This window comes from Tauraco erythrolophus, unplaced genomic scaffold, assembly GCF_009769465.1.
Source record: "Tauraco erythrolophus isolate bTauEry1 unplaced genomic scaffold, bTauEry1.pri scaffold_71_arrow_ctg1, whole genome shotgun sequence".
Lineage (NCBI taxonomy): Eukaryota > Metazoa > Chordata > Aves > Musophagiformes > Musophagidae > Tauraco > Tauraco erythrolophus.
In genome coordinates this window covers 1-14,398 of record NW_028238638.1, presented here as the reverse complement: position 1 = coordinate 14,398, position 14,398 = coordinate 1, and the positions used below count along the sequence as shown (strand labels likewise).

At 65.7% G+C, this 14,398-nt stretch overlaps 2 protein-coding genes across 3 annotated transcripts; one reads left to right on the top strand and one right to left on the bottom strand.

Annotated features, from left to right (window-relative positions):
• The first annotated feature begins 3,050 nt into the window (after positions 1–3,050).
• Positions 3,051–7,868, top strand: SAMD14 (sterile alpha motif domain containing 14). Its single transcript, XM_086631023.1, is given in 9 exon segments — positions 3,051–3,090; positions 4,502–4,659; positions 5,180–5,266; positions 5,268–5,284; positions 5,668–5,742; positions 5,794–5,974; positions 6,690–6,803; positions 6,876–7,031; positions 7,713–7,868. Coding segments are annotated over 9 exon segments (984 nt in total).
• A 1,361-nt stretch (positions 7,869–9,229) lies between these two features.
• PDK2 (pyruvate dehydrogenase kinase 2) lies at positions 9,230–14,119 on the bottom strand. Of its 2 annotated transcripts, XM_086631008.1 has the most exons (10): positions 13,983–14,119; positions 12,462–12,533; positions 12,020–12,204; positions 11,204–11,293; positions 10,793–10,870; positions 10,620–10,696; positions 10,421–10,519; positions 10,187–10,294; positions 9,484–9,597; positions 9,230–9,397 (listed from the first exon to the last, which is right to left on the bottom strand). In XM_086631008.1, exons 1-10 carry the CDS (start codon positions 14,048–14,050, stop codon positions 9,257–9,259), a joined length of 1,032 nt encoding a protein of 343 aa, XP_086487134.1. In that variant the 5' UTR covers positions 14,051–14,119; the 3' UTR covers positions 9,230–9,256. The 2 variants fall into 2 exon arrangements, with proteins under 2 accessions (XP_086487134.1, XP_086487133.1); XM_086631007.1 differs by lacking the exon at positions 10,187–10,294 and having other exon boundaries at positions 13,983–14,090.
• Between the last annotated feature and the right edge of the window lie 279 nt (positions 14,120–14,398).

Here is a 14,398-nt window from a genome sequence, read left to right as displayed (position 1 = left end):
ACACAGAGCTGGCACCCCGGTGGACACTGGGGGGGCAGGCAGAAATGCCCTCCTGCCCCAAATGTGAGCCATACTGGGGGGCAAAGGGGGGGATATGCTGGAAGCCCCCCCAGCGCTCCTCTTGGGACTCTCCTGGACACCACAGACCTTTGCCATGGGGGGGCCCCCCCCCCACCCAGTGCCACCACCCGGGCAGAGGGACCCCCTTAACCTGTGCCAACCCCTGCAGCAGGCATTGGGGGGGCATCAGCCCCACCACGGCCCCCAAGGGATGGGGAGCTGCCCAGCACCCCCCCACTGTAGGGGCACGGCCAAGGGGTGCTCCCAGTGCCCCCCCCAGCACCTGCCACTGCCCTCCCTGAGCCCAGGCTTTCGCCTCCCTGGGCAAGAGAGGGAACACATGGGGGTCCCCCTGCAGGGTGGGGGTGATGCTTTCACCCGCCCCCCCCCCCCCCCCAAACTGTAAATACCCCCAATAAATCACAGTATTCCTCTGGGGCTGGGACACCCCCACCACTGGCCACCCCCAGCCGGGTCGGAGGGGGGCCAGGGATAACCCTTCGGTTTTGTTTCTGTTTGCCCCCCCGCCCCCCCCCTCGAAGTACCGAGTCTCCGACAGTAACTGGATGTGGGGGCAACTGGGAGCCAGCACTGGTTGTACTTGGGGGGGGGAGGAGAGGGGCACACGGTGGGGGGGAACACGGGGAAGGGCGGGGGGGTCCGACTGGATTGGAGCCACGGGGGAGGGGGGAGTATTTAAGGGGGGGTCGGGGAGCGAGAGCCCCGGGGGGGCCGGGGTGCTGCGCCCCCCCCCCGCGCCCCGTGGGTGTATATACTCTATATATATGTACGTATGTATGTACCGGGCCTCGCTTTGTAACGCAGCGTCCGCGCGTCCCCATAAACACCCGCCGCGTCCCCGCAGCCTCCGCGTCCCGGGGGGGCTGGGATGGATGGGGGGCTAGGGGGAGTGGGGTGGGTGGGGGGGGCTGCGGGGAGGGGAGCGTGAGGGGCACTGGGAGGACCGGGGCAGATGGGGCACTGGAAGGAGGTGGGAATAGAGGGGCACTGGGAGGTGGGATGGATGAGGGGGCTGGGGGAGTGGGGTGGATGAGGGGGCTGGGGAGATTGGGGTGGATGGGGGGACAGTGAGAGGGATTGGGGGGCACTGGAAGGCGTGGGATAGATGGGGGCACTGGGAGGAGTGGGATGGACTGGGGGGCACTGGGAGGAGTGGGATGAATTGGGGTACTGGGATGGATTGGGGCGCACTGGGAGGACCGGGACACATGGGACACTGGGGGGACGGGGATGGATGAGGGGTCTGGGGGGGAGTGGGGTGGAGGGGGGGAGTGGGGTGGATGAGGGGGACTCTGGGAGGGATTGCGGGGCACTGGGAGGAGTGGGATGGGTTGGGGGGCATTGGGATGGATTGGGGGGCAGTAGGATGGATGGGGGGGCACTGGGAGGAGTGGGATGGACTGGGGGGCACTGGGAGGAGTAGAATGGATTGGACGGTACTGGGATGGATTGGAGGGCACTGGGATGGATTGGGGGGCACTGGGCGGAGTGGGATGAATTGGGGGGCAGTGGGATGGATTGGGGGGCACTGGGAGGAGTGGGATGGAAGGGAGGGGGGGGCACTGGGAGGTCCATGTCTGTATGGGGGTACGGGAGGGCGGGGGATGTTTGTGCGCGCGCCCCGCGGGCCCCCCCGCCCCGCCCCGCCCCCCGCGGCGCTGTCCGTTCAGCACCGCCGCCGCGCGCCGGGACCGGGACCGGGACCGGGACCGGCGGGGCGGGGCGGGGCGGCTGATCCCGGCCCCCCCCTCCCCCCATCCCCGGCCGCTTCCGGGTTCCTGTCACCCCCCCCCGCGGCCCCCGGCCCGGCGGGGCGGCCCGGCTCCGCAGCGCCCTCCCTCCGCCCGGCCCGGCCCGGCCCGACCCTCCGGCGCTTCCCCGGCCCGGCTCGGCCGCGGGCCCGGCGGCGGGAGGGGCCCAGGATGCCCGAGGAGCGCGGGTGAGTTGGGGGGGGGGGACGGACAACCAGGGCGTAACCCCCGGGCGGCCCAATCCACCGGACAGCGTCGCCGGTACAGCCCCGTCCCTCGGCTACAGCATCCCCCGGTCCCACCCCCACCCCCGTACAGCATCCCCTGTACAGCCCCCCCCCGCCCCCGTACAGTATCTCCCATCCAACCCTCTCCCCCGGTACAGCATCCCCGGTCTAACCCCCCTCCGCGGTACAGCATCCCGGTACAGCCCCCCACCCCCGTTACAGCATCCCCGGTCCAACCCCCCCTCCCCGTTACAGCATCCCCGGTACAGCCCCCCACCCCCGTACAGCCATCCCCCGGTCCAACCCCCCTCCCCGTTACAGCATCCCGGTACAGCCCCCCACCCCGTACAGCATTCCCGTCCAACCCCCCTCCCACGTACAGCCTCCCCCAGTACAGCATCCCGGGTACAGCCCCCGTCATTCCCCCCCTCCGGTATGTTCCCTCCCGGTAACGTCCCCGCTCCCGGCACTGTCCCCAACATCCCCCCCCGCCCAGCCCCCTCCCCGGACCGCGCGGTACGGTTCCCCGGGGGGAGGGAGGGGCCGGGGGGAGCAGGCTGGGCTAGACCTGCCCCCCCCACATGGTGCTGCAATGCATTAGGAGTTCCCCCCGGAGAGACCCCCCTCAATACCGGGGGGAAGGGGAGATTTAACCCCTTCCTTCTGCCCTGCAAAGGGTGTCCCCAGTACCCAACCCCCCCGCCTGCTCCTACCCCACCGCCCCCCATACCCCGGCGGGGTGCGTGTCTGCCTCTCCCAAAGTGGGGGACTGTGGGCTGTGTCCTGCGCCCCACCCCAAGTCCCTGTGCCCCCCAGTACTGTGAGGCTGAGGGCATGGGGACACTGGGGGGAGGGCGCACCCTTCCCTCCCCATTGCTAGAGGGTCTGGGTGCATGGAATCTGGGTTCCCTACCCCACCCATCCTCACCCCCCCCCCAGCGCGGTGTCCCCCCTCCCTGAGTGTCCCCTCTGTCCCCAGCTCTGTCCCACCATGTCAGTCTCCAAACTGCAGGATGCGGATGACGTTTTTGGTGAGTCCGGGGGGGCCCATGGGGTGCAGAGGCACCCATGGGTGCTGCCCCCCCTGGGTTCCCACCCACCCTCGGTGTCCTCCTGCCAGCAGCGAGTTGGGGGGACCCCAGAGCTGGGCTTGGGGACAACATGGGCTTGGGGACATGGGGACAGGCGTGGGGCGTGCAGCCCCCACAGAGGGACACGTGTGGGACAGGGTGGCATGGGGACATGTGTGGGGGGGGGACATGGACACGTATAGGGCATACAACACGTGGGTATGGGCACCCAGAGGGTGACACGGGCACGGGACACTGCTCGGGTGGGGTTGGGGTGCAGGTGGCCACAGCAGGGCAGGGACAGCGGGGTGAGCCCTGGTCAGACCTTGGGCAAAGCTTCCTCCCCCCTCATGGGTGACGGGGACCCCTTGTCCTCGGGGACCCCCCCGCTGCTCCTCTCCACCATGCCGGGGCATCTCTTTGAACACTTCTCTCTGTCCCCCTGTCCCGCCCCACTGGGGTGCCCCATCCATCCACGTCCCCAATGCCTCCCTCTCCTATCCCCACTGGGATCCCCAACCCGTCCTTCGACTCTCCCACCTGTCCCTGTGCTCTTTTGTCCCTCTGTCCCCTCTCCACCGGGCTGGCCCTTCTCCTGACCATCTGTCCACCTCTCCCTCCAATGCTCTCCCAACCCCTTCTCCCTGCCCCTACCTGGCCCTCCATCCCTGTCTTCCTGTGCTCACTCATCCATCTGTCCCTCCATCTCCTCTACCTGGCCTTATCCCTCCTGTTCCTCTGGTCATCCATCCATCCATCCATCCATCCATCCATCCATCCATCCATCCAATCCATTCGCCCTCATCTTCCCTCTCCCTACCTGTCCATCTGTCTTTCCATCCCTCTCTTGCATCTCCTGTCCCTACTTCTCCATTTGTCCATCCATCTCCTCCCTGTTTCCATCCCTCCCTCCATCCATCCCTCCCTCCATCCCCACCTCTTGTCCCTACCCATCCTTCTGTCCACCATCTCCTTTTCCTTACCTATCTGTCCATCCATCCATCCAACCATCCTTCCAACCAGTCTTCACTGGTATCTCCTTGTCCCTACCCTCTCCATTGTCCATCCATCTCCTCCTCCCCATCTCCATCCATCCATCCATCCATCCATCCATCCATCCATCCATCCATCCATCCATCCATCCATCCATCTCCACCTCCTTGTCCCTACCCATCCTTCTGTCCACCATCTCCTTTTCCTTACCTATCCATCCATCCATCCATCCATCCATCCATCCATCCATCCATCCATCCATCCATCCATCCTTCACTGGTATCTCCTTGTCCCTTCCTCTCCATTTGTCCATCCCATCTGTCCGTCCCTCTGTCCGTCTCTCTCTCTCTCTCTGCCCCGGTCTCTCTTTCACCCCCAGATTTTACCGCTGTGGTTCCAGAGACCCCCCGCCTGGACAGCAGCCTGCAGAAGGCCCGTGCCCGGCTCCTGGCCAAGGGCCGTCGCCACCGGCCCTCCCGCTCCCGCCTGCGAGACAGCGCCAGCTCCACCGAGGGCGATGAGGGGCCCGAGGCGGCGGTGAGCCCGGGGGGCTGCGGGGTGGGGGCGACACCATGCACCCCGGGAAAGGGGGCGGGGACACCCCATGGCTGGGGGTAGGGAGGGGATGGAGGACACCCCAGGGAGGTGGGGGGATGGGGAGGGGGGGCACTGCAGGGGTTTGATGCCCCCCAATGCCACGTGCCCTCCCCAGGGAGCCGAGGGTGACGGTGGCCCCCCAGCCCCCTTGCCCTTCTCCCTTGGTGCTGAGTTCTCCTTTGAGGCGGGGCGGTGAGGCGGGTGCTGGGGGACCCCCTGGCTCCTTGCCCCCCCTCAGCTGCTACCGGCCCCTCACCACCGCCTTGTCGCAGGAGGGGCTGGCGGGCACCCCCTCGCCCAAATCCTGCCACAGCTCCGACAGGCTCGCCTGGCTTTGCCCGCCGTGACGCCCGGCCCAGCGGCACAGTGAAGGTTGAGACCCTCCCCACACACCCCCACCATCGCCCTGGGGGCACACAGGGACCCCAGCACCCATGCAGGGGGCAGTGGGTGACATCCCCGTCCTCATTTGGCAGACGACAGCCGGGATATGAGCCCCCCTGAGCTGGCCAGCCCCACCGTGGGGCTGGATAAGAAAACACGGAGGAAAGTTCTTGGATTTGGGGTGAGAAATGGTCCTGGGGGGGATGGAGGGGGAGGATGGAGGAATGGATGGGTGGAGATGCCATGGAAAGATGAATAGATGGAGATGCCTGGAGGGATGGAAAGATGGAGGGATGGAAAGATGGAGGAGACTCTATAGGTGATGGAAGGGTCTCTGAGGATGGATGGATGGATGGATGGATGGATGGATGGATGGATGGATGGATGGATGGATGGAGAGGTTCAACGGTAAGATGGAGATGCCTGGAGGGATGGAAAGATGAAGGAGGAGGTGGTGGAGGGGTCTCTGAGATGGATGGAGGGATTGATGGCTGGATGGATGGCTGGATGGGAGGGGGCACTGGGAGCACAGCCATCAGGGACACCCCACTCCCTCTCACCCAGGGTGACCCTGCGCCGGGTGTCCTCCAGCAAGAGTCGGAAGGAGAAGGGCAGCAACCGCCTGTCCATGGGCAGCAGGTGAGGGACCCCACCCCGGGGCAGGTAGGGGGCTGCGGGGTCCGGCCCCAGGGCCCTAACACGGCTCTGTCCCCAGGAGGTGGCGGAGGGTCCTGGCCGCCCCTCGGGGTCACCCTTCCTGCCTTCTCCTGGTTCTTCGGATGGAGCACGGGGCTCAGCCTCCCCCGGCTCCGCGTCGCCCGCTGGCTCCCCCCGGCACGAGCGGCTCAGCCCCGCCAAATCCGCCTCCCAGGTCAGTGCCCGGGAACAGGGGGTCTGGCCCTGGGGGAGGGTATGGGAGCCCTATAGTGTGGGGGGTATAGGGGAGGGTATGGAGCTCTATAGGGCCAGGGTGCTGTAGAGAAGGAGGTTGGTGCTCCTCTGAGATAGCTATAGGGGAAGGGGTCGAACCCCCTTATGTTTGGGTAACTCTAGGGGAGGGGGTCAGAGCCCTATAGGGTCAGATAGCTATAGGGGAGGGAGACAAAGCTCTATAGAATCGAGATAGCCATGAGGGGGATCAAAGCCCCATAGGGTTGAGTAACTACAGGGAGAAGGATCAAAGCCCCATAGGGCCAAGATGGCCACAGAGGACAACGTCAAAGCCCCATAGGTCAAGATATCTATAGGGGAGGGTATCAAGACCCCATAAGGTTAATATAGCTATAGGGGAGGGGGTCAAAGCTCTATAGAATCAAGACAGCTATAGAGGGGTTCAAAGCCCCATAGGATCAAGACAGCTATAGAGGGGTTCAAAGCCCCATAGGGTTGAGTAACTATAGGGAGAGGGATCGAAGCCCCATAGGGTCAAGATGGCTTTAGGTGGGATCAAAGCCCCACAGGGTCTGGCAGTACTATAGGAGGTCAAAGCCCTATGGGGAGGTCAGCTCTAGGGAGGGTGCAGGGGGCTGCAGGCTCCTTTGGGGGCAGGGGGCCAGCCCTGCCCTCACCCCTCCCACTGCCCCCAGGACTCGACGTTGAGCGAGGACTCGCCGCCACCCAGCGCCAGCCCGCGCCTGCCCGCCCCCGTCCCCACCAAGTGCTCCTACCCCTACCACACCCTGTCCCAGTCCTCAGACGAGGTGAGCCCCACTCCTCCCCCCCCACCAGGGCCACGGGGACCCCCCGTTAACAACCCAGCCCCCTGCACCCAGTTCCTGGATGAGCCCCCCGGCGCGGCCGCGGGCTGGACGTGCCGGCAGGTGGGACAGTGGCTGGAGAGCCTCAACCTGGAGCAGTACGTGGAGGAGTTCTCGGCCCATGGCGTCGATGGGCCACGGCTGCTGCACCTCGACGGCGCCAAGCTCAAGGTAAGGGGCTGGGGGGGCCTCTTCTGCTGGGGTGCAGGGGGTTCCAGGTACTCCAATGAGGTGCTCCATGGGGTAGGAGGTCTGGGTGGGTTCCAGGCACCCCAACGGATGTATCACAGGACAACAGGCACTAGATACCTCAACGGGCAGCTCCATGGGGCAGAAGAGCTGGGAGGGTTCTAGGTACCTCAATGGGCTCATCACAGGACAACAGGCTCTAGATACCCCAAAAGGCAGCTGATCTGGGAGGGTTCTGGGTACTCCAACGGGGTGCTCCACGAAGCAGGAGGTCTGGGAAGGTTCTAGATATCCCAGTGGACTCATCACAGGACCAACAGGGTCTAGTACTCCAACAGGCTGCTCCACGGGTCGATACAGGTAGGTTCTAGGTACCCCAATGGGCTCACCACAGGGTACATAAAACTTCTTGTCCTAACTGGTTCCATGAGGCAGGAGGTGGAGGAGAGGTTCCAGGTAGCCCAATGGACGAATCAAGGAGGCAGATGGGAGGTTCTAGGTAACCCAAGGGGCTGATGCAGGTAGCTCAGCAGGATGGTCCTGGGGACAGGCAGCACAGGGGGACTCCGAGTACTCCAAGACAATTGGGCAGGGGGGTGCCAGCACCCCAAGGCCAGGGGAGAGTGGCATGGCTGTGCCACCAGTGCCCGGCTGTGCCGGCAGGCGCTGGGCGTGGGCAGCTCGCAGGACCGGGCAGTGCTGAAGAGGAAGCTGAAGGAGCTGAGCACGGCCGTGGAGAAGGAGCGCAAGGCCCAGGAGAAGGCGGAGAAGCAGCGGGAGAAGCAGAAGAAGAGGGACCAGGAGCAGCGGCGGAGCTAAGCGGGGGGCCAGGAGCGCCCCTGCACCCCCTCCCCACCCACAGCCCCCGGGACAGCCCGGGGGGAAGCACCCAGTTCCGGCGCGGGACATGCCGCCGCGGCCAAGGGACAGCGGTGCCAGGCTGAGACGGGCACAGAGCGGCAAGTGCCCCCCCGCCCCAAACTCCAGCTGCCCCCTTCCCACCTGCACCCCACGGGCACAGTCCGGGCCCCCCCATGGGCCCCTTTTCCAGATGCAAATGGCACGTTGGACCCCCCTGCCCTGTCCCGTCCCCCCCTCCACCCCGAGGGGGTCACAGCCACCCCCCGGCCCCCCCGGCATGGTGTGGCACCGGCCGAGGACAGTGCATGGCCTGACCCCCCCCAGACACGCACACACCCCCGTCGGGGTGCGGGGAGTGAATGCTGACCCCCCCACACACACCCCCAGCCCCAAATATTGTGCCCCGGGGGACACCCCAGGAAATAAAAGGGTATCAAGGGCCAGTGCAAACCAGTGTGAGCCTGACTGGGACAGGGCTGGGGGACAAGAGGGGGTGGGGGGAGCTCTGTGCCAGGCCCGGGGGGCAAACGGAGGTGGGGGGACAGAGTGTGGCCCCCACCTCAGGACCCAGCTCTCCATCCCTGAGCCACCCCAGGTGCCACCCTGTGACTGCGGCCAGGCTGGTGCCACACACCCCACAGCATGCCTGGGTGAGCCCAGGGTGGGTAAACTGAGGCACGGGGGGGGTGCAAAGAGGGAGGGGGCGCAAAGAGGGAGGGGGCATTCCCAGGACCCCAAAACGCCACACCAGGAGCTCAGTCAACATCCAATTTACTGACAGCAGGGGAGGGGGAAGGGGGATCTGGGGGGGCGGGGGCAGGTTCCGGAGCATGTGTGGGGAACCCACCCCAGGGTGCAGGGACGGGGGGGACACACACGCGGGTGAGAAGACCTCAGTAGTGCAATACCAGGGATGGTGCAGGGAGCTGCGAGGGGGACCCTCAGGCTTGGTGCCCCCACCCCCCCACCCATCAGGGCTGGAGAGGCAGGGAAGTGCTACTGGTCACACTGGGAAAGGACCAGTCCCCTGTGACTCCCTTTTGAGGAGGGCGGGGGGGGGGCAACTCCAACGCCACCCCCAGCTACGTACCTAAGTGCCACCAAGGCCGGGGTGGGGGGGTGGTTTTGTGTGTGCAGGGACCCCCCCCTACCCCACAAGGACCCCCCCACCATTTCACACGCTTCCCAGTGAGCCGTAGTGGCGGCAGGAGGCAGAACTGGGATGCTAAAACACCAAACCGCCGTAAACCACCACACTGGGGTGATGGGGGACACCCTGGGGGGGGGCCCCCAGGGGCTATCGAGAGCCTGGGGGGGCAGTGAGCCCCCCGGGGTGCGGGGGGGCCCTAGGGGACGCGGTAGGTAGAAGTGTTCTTGGGCTCGGTGCTGGGGACGCACCAGTCCCCCCCATCCTGGCTGGCCTGGTAGTGCCGCCACGCCGACTTGTTGTAGACGGGCAGTCGCTCCACCGAGTCCGTGGACAGGGCCTGCAGGAGACATGGGGGGGTTTGGGAGGGCTCTGAGCACCCCCCCCCCAGGCCACGGACCCCCAGTCCCACGGGGAAGGACCCACCTTTAGGTAGATGACGGCGTCGGTGCCAAAGCCCTCCATGGAGAAGAGCTGCAGGTCTCCCTGGAAGTACTTGGCGTAGAGGCGGGAGATGGGCAAGCCGTAGCCAAAGCCAGCCTGAGGGGGCAAAGAGATGGGGTGGGGGGGGGGTCTGTGGTGCTGAAGTCAGCACCCCCTGGGGACACCAAGCCTCCCCATGCCACCCCAAGTAGCATCACGTGCGCCCACAAGTGTCCACAAGTCACCTCCTGGCAGCTCCAGTGGTCACCACACTGCTCTCAAACCTCCCCAGGTACCCCTCCAAGTGTCCCCATGTCACCTCAGAACCCCAGGCACCCCCAAAACTCCTCATGCCACCCCCTAATGTACCCATGTCACATCCAAGCACCCCCAAGTGTCCCCACGCCACTCCCAGGCACATGGCATGCCACCTCCAGGTACCCCAAAATGTCCTCATGCCACCTCCAAACGTCCCCATGCCACCTCCAGGCACCCCCAACATGTCCCTGTGCCACCTCCAAATGTCCCCAAAAGTCCCCATGCCAACCCCAAATCTCCACATGCCACCCCAGGCATCTCCAAAACCCCCCATGGCACCCCCAAAGCCCCCACGCCACCCCTAGCTGCAGCCCTGCGCTCCGTCCCCCCACCCCCAGGGTGACGCAGAGCCCCCACAGCACCTCCTGGGGTGGGGGCAGACACCTACCAGGGGGGCCCCCCCGGTGCCCAGCTGCGGGGTGGGGGCAGTGGAGTACATGTAGCTGAAGAGACGCTCGATCTTCCGCAGCGGGACCCCCAGACCCCGGTCACTCATCTGCAAGACACGGTGTGGTGGGAGGGGTGATAACCTCACTCCTGGACAACCTCCACCCCCCCCAACCCCAAGAGGCATCCCCCATGCTGAGACCCCCCAGCACAGAGTGGGTGGTCCCTCACACACCTTGATGGAGAGGTCCTCCTGGCCCAGGGCCACCATCACCTTGATGGGTGGCAGCCGCGGGCTGTTCTCGTGGCTCTCCACGGTGGCTCGCATGGCGTTCTGTGGGCACAGAGCCCCTTTTAGGGGAGACCCCCCCAACCCCGCAATCTCCCTCCCATCCCCACTGCCCCCCCCCAACCCAAAAGAGGGCTGGGGTTACCTTGAAGAGCTCGAAGAGCATGTGGTAGAGATGTGATGGGACGTAGACGATGCTGATGGGCTGCTGGGAGTTGCTGGCTGCAGGGAGGAGGAAGGCAGCCATCAGCATCATCATCCTCCCCACCCCCAAAGGAGCCACCCGAGAACCACCCCCCCTCCCCAGCCCAACCTCACCGTTCACCTCCTCGATCTCCAGGTCGGGTGAGGACATGTAGTACTTGTCGCAGAGGAGCTTGGCCATGTTGTAGGCATCTGGGGGGGGTTGGAGGCAGAGGGGTCAGCACCCCTGGAACAAAGGCATGAGGGGTCTCCTTCACCCCCCCCCACCCCCAAATATTTTCCATCCCTACAGATCCAGCAAGTTTTTGGGGTCCTCTGGAGTGACCCCAAAGCACACGGAGGACTGTGGACAGGCTGAGGCCGGCCCAAACTCATAACACAAATGGCTCCCAAACAAGCAGATCCCAGGTTAGCGGGGGGAAGATCGGGAGGACCTTCAGCTACCTGTTCCCCTGCCACTCCCCCAAATTCATGCCCCCCTCCTCCCCCCCCATGGGGGCGGAAGCCCCCCTCATCCCCACAGACCTCTCACCACGTTGGCCACGCTGCAGTGGGGGTCGATGCTCCCGATGTGTTTGGGGTGCGCGGGGTTGGTGCTGCCGTCGAAAAGCAGCGCTGGGGGGGACACACACACACACGAGGGGGACGGTGAGCAGTGGGGACCCCACCCCAGAGGCACCCAGGGCCACCCTCATGGCCCCCCAGGACACATGGGGCTGACGGGGGGGACACATAGGGGCAGAGACGTGTGCGGGAGCGGGGGGCACCTGAGGGCAGGGAGGTGCCTGGAGGAGGCAGGGCATGGGGGCGATGGCTGGGGCTGGCATGGCTGGTGGAGGTGCTCAGGGCTGGGACATGCCCAGAGGCCAGCTGGGGCTGGGGGGGGGGGACACTTGGGGCAGGAGCCCTGGGGCTGGGGGAGGTGGATATTCGGGGCAGAGGGGGTGATCAGGACAAATCCCTGGGGCTGGGGGGGATGCTGAGGGCAGGATCTGTGGGGCTGGGGAGGGCACTCAGGGCAGGATCCTTGGGGCTGGGGGGGGGACACTCAGGCAGGATCCTTGGGGGCTGGGAGGGGGGACACCTGGGGTGGGATCCTTGGGGCTGGGAGGGGGGACACCTGGGGTGGGATCCTTGGGGCTGGGGGACAACTGGGGCAGGGAGATGCTCAGGGCAGATCCCTGGAGCTGGGGGGGTACCCACAGGGAATGGGGATGCTGGGGGCTGGGGTCGGGGGGGATGCCCTGGGAAGGCTGGGGGCTGCCCAGGATGCTCAGGGGCTGACGGGGACACTCGGGGCAGGGGGATACCCAGGGCAGGGGACCCCCCGGGGCCGCTCACTGTGCTGGTTGAGCAGCATGCGGATGGAGATGCGGCTCAGGTAGAAGCGGTCGAGGAAATACTGGATGTTCTGGTTGGAGACGGGGTCGTCCCCGTAGGTCTCCTTGTACTCGATGACCCCCTGCGCCATGGTGGGCACCACGTCGTTGTGCCGGTTGCGGATGGTGACCAGCGCGTCCGTGAACCTGAGGGAGGGGACGGGATGGAGTGGGGTGGGGGCAATGAGTCCCCCCCATCCAGGCTGGGTGTCCCCAGGGGCAAAAAGCGAAGCAGAGTCCGGTGGCACCGGAACGCTGTGGGCACAGCGGCGTGGGTGGGGGGCAGTCTGGGTGCCAGGACCCATTGGTGACATCGTCTCTCAGCAGGGCGAGTCCAAGAGGAGGTGACGCTGCGGGATCGGGGACGAGGGGTGTCACGGACACGCTGACACCCCAAAACTTACTGTCCCAGGGTGGCCTGGTCCTCGGGGTCCCTGTCGAGGAACTCCATGATGTCCAACAGGCTCTGGACATACCTGGAGAAAGAGCCAGTTACCCCCCACCCACTGTGCCCCCAAGAGAGGGGACACCCTGGGGACCCCACGCCAGCGAGAGGGGCTCAGCACCCCCCTCAAGCAGGATCCACCCCCCCACCCCAAAAGCTGCCGCCCCATGAAACCACCCTGTCCCCCACCAAGCTGGGGACACTTGGGGACACAGGCCCTCCAAAGGGGTGGGGGGCACGAGGGACGCCACAAGTTGGGGTCCCTGTGGGAGGGGGGCATGGCCGGATCCTGCTGCCCGGCGGCGCTGGCAGGGCTGGCAGTGCTGGCAGGGGCTGAGGACGCTGCACAAACAACTCGTCACGTGGCGGCACTGGGAGAAGGTTCATGTTGCCGGAGCTGGCGGGGGGACACAGCGCTTAAAGGGACACACAAACCCCCCCCCCCCCACCCTGAGGACACAGACCCCCCCAGCCATCGGGGCTGTGCTTAGCCTTTTTGGGGACAGGAGGTTGAAGCAGGACACGGAGGTGGCACCGGTGACTCCCCGATGGTTGGGGACATGCCGCTGGCATGGGGGTGTCCCCAAAAGGGCCCGCAGCTGTCACCTAAGGGCATGGCGTGGCACCAGCTGGGCACTGCCCGGCCACCCAACCACCCCTGTACCCCCCCGGCAGCTCCCTCCTGCTGGGGAGGGCAGTTGGATGCGCAGTGGTGGTGGGACCTGTGGTGACAGTGGGACCCCCCTGGGTGACTGCGGTGGCGGGAGCCACAGTGGCAATGGGAGCTGTGCAGGTGGCAGCGGTGGGACCCACCACGTCGCCCAGGTGGGTGACAGTACTGGGATCCCCCTGGGTGACAACGGCAGGACCTGCAGTAGTGGGACACGTGGCAGCAGGACCATGCAAGTGCCAGTGGTGGGACCTCCATGAGCAATAACAGTGGGACCTGTGGTGGCAGCAGGAACCACACAAGTGCCAGTGGTGGGACCCCCATGAGCTCTAACGGTGGGACCCTCAGCAGCAGGACCCATGGTAGCAGCAGGACCCACGCAAGTGCCAGTGGTGGGACCCCCACGAGCTACAATGGTGGAACCCTCATGAGCAACAACAGTGGGACCCACAGTGGCAGAAGGACCTGTGGTGACAGTAGGACACACACAAGCGCCAGCGATGGGACCCCCGTGAGCTGTAACAGCGGGACCTCTGGCAGCAGGACCTGTGGTGGCAGCAGGACGCACACAAGTGCCAGTGGTGGGACCTCCACGAGCTATGATGGTGGAACATTCATGACCAATACCGGTGGGACCCGTGGTGGCAACAGGACCCACAGTGGCAGCAAGACCCACAAAAGTGCCAGTGGTGAGACCCCCATGAGCTACAACGGCAGGACCCCTGGTGGCAGCATGACCCATACAGATGATGGCGGTGGCACCTCCATACCCAACGAGATGCGGGTCCCAGCCCAGCCCCCCCATCTCACCAGCTCTGCACCAGCTGGACGGAGGGGGTGCGCAGGACGCGGTCGGGCAGCAGGTTGATCTCCTTCATGATGTTGGAGAGGCGGACGGGCAGCTCCTGTCGCAGGAAGGCGAAGGAGGTCTTCTCACAGGCGTTGCTGGAGCCTGGAGGGGGGGGGACACACACACAGGCTGAGCCCTGGCTTGACACCCCCAGCCCCAGCGCTGCCTTCGCTCCTGCTCATCTATTGGTGGAGACTGGGGGATACTGGGAGGACTGGAGCAGCAGGGGCAGGAGCAGGACCCTGTCCTTGGCTGGAGGGAGACCCTGGGGGACCTGGGCTACAGCTCAGCCCACCGCGGAGCACTACACTGGGCACCCAGCCTGCCCAGGAAGGAACTGGAAGCCCCCCAAGGGCAGTTTGGTGAGGGGAAGGAC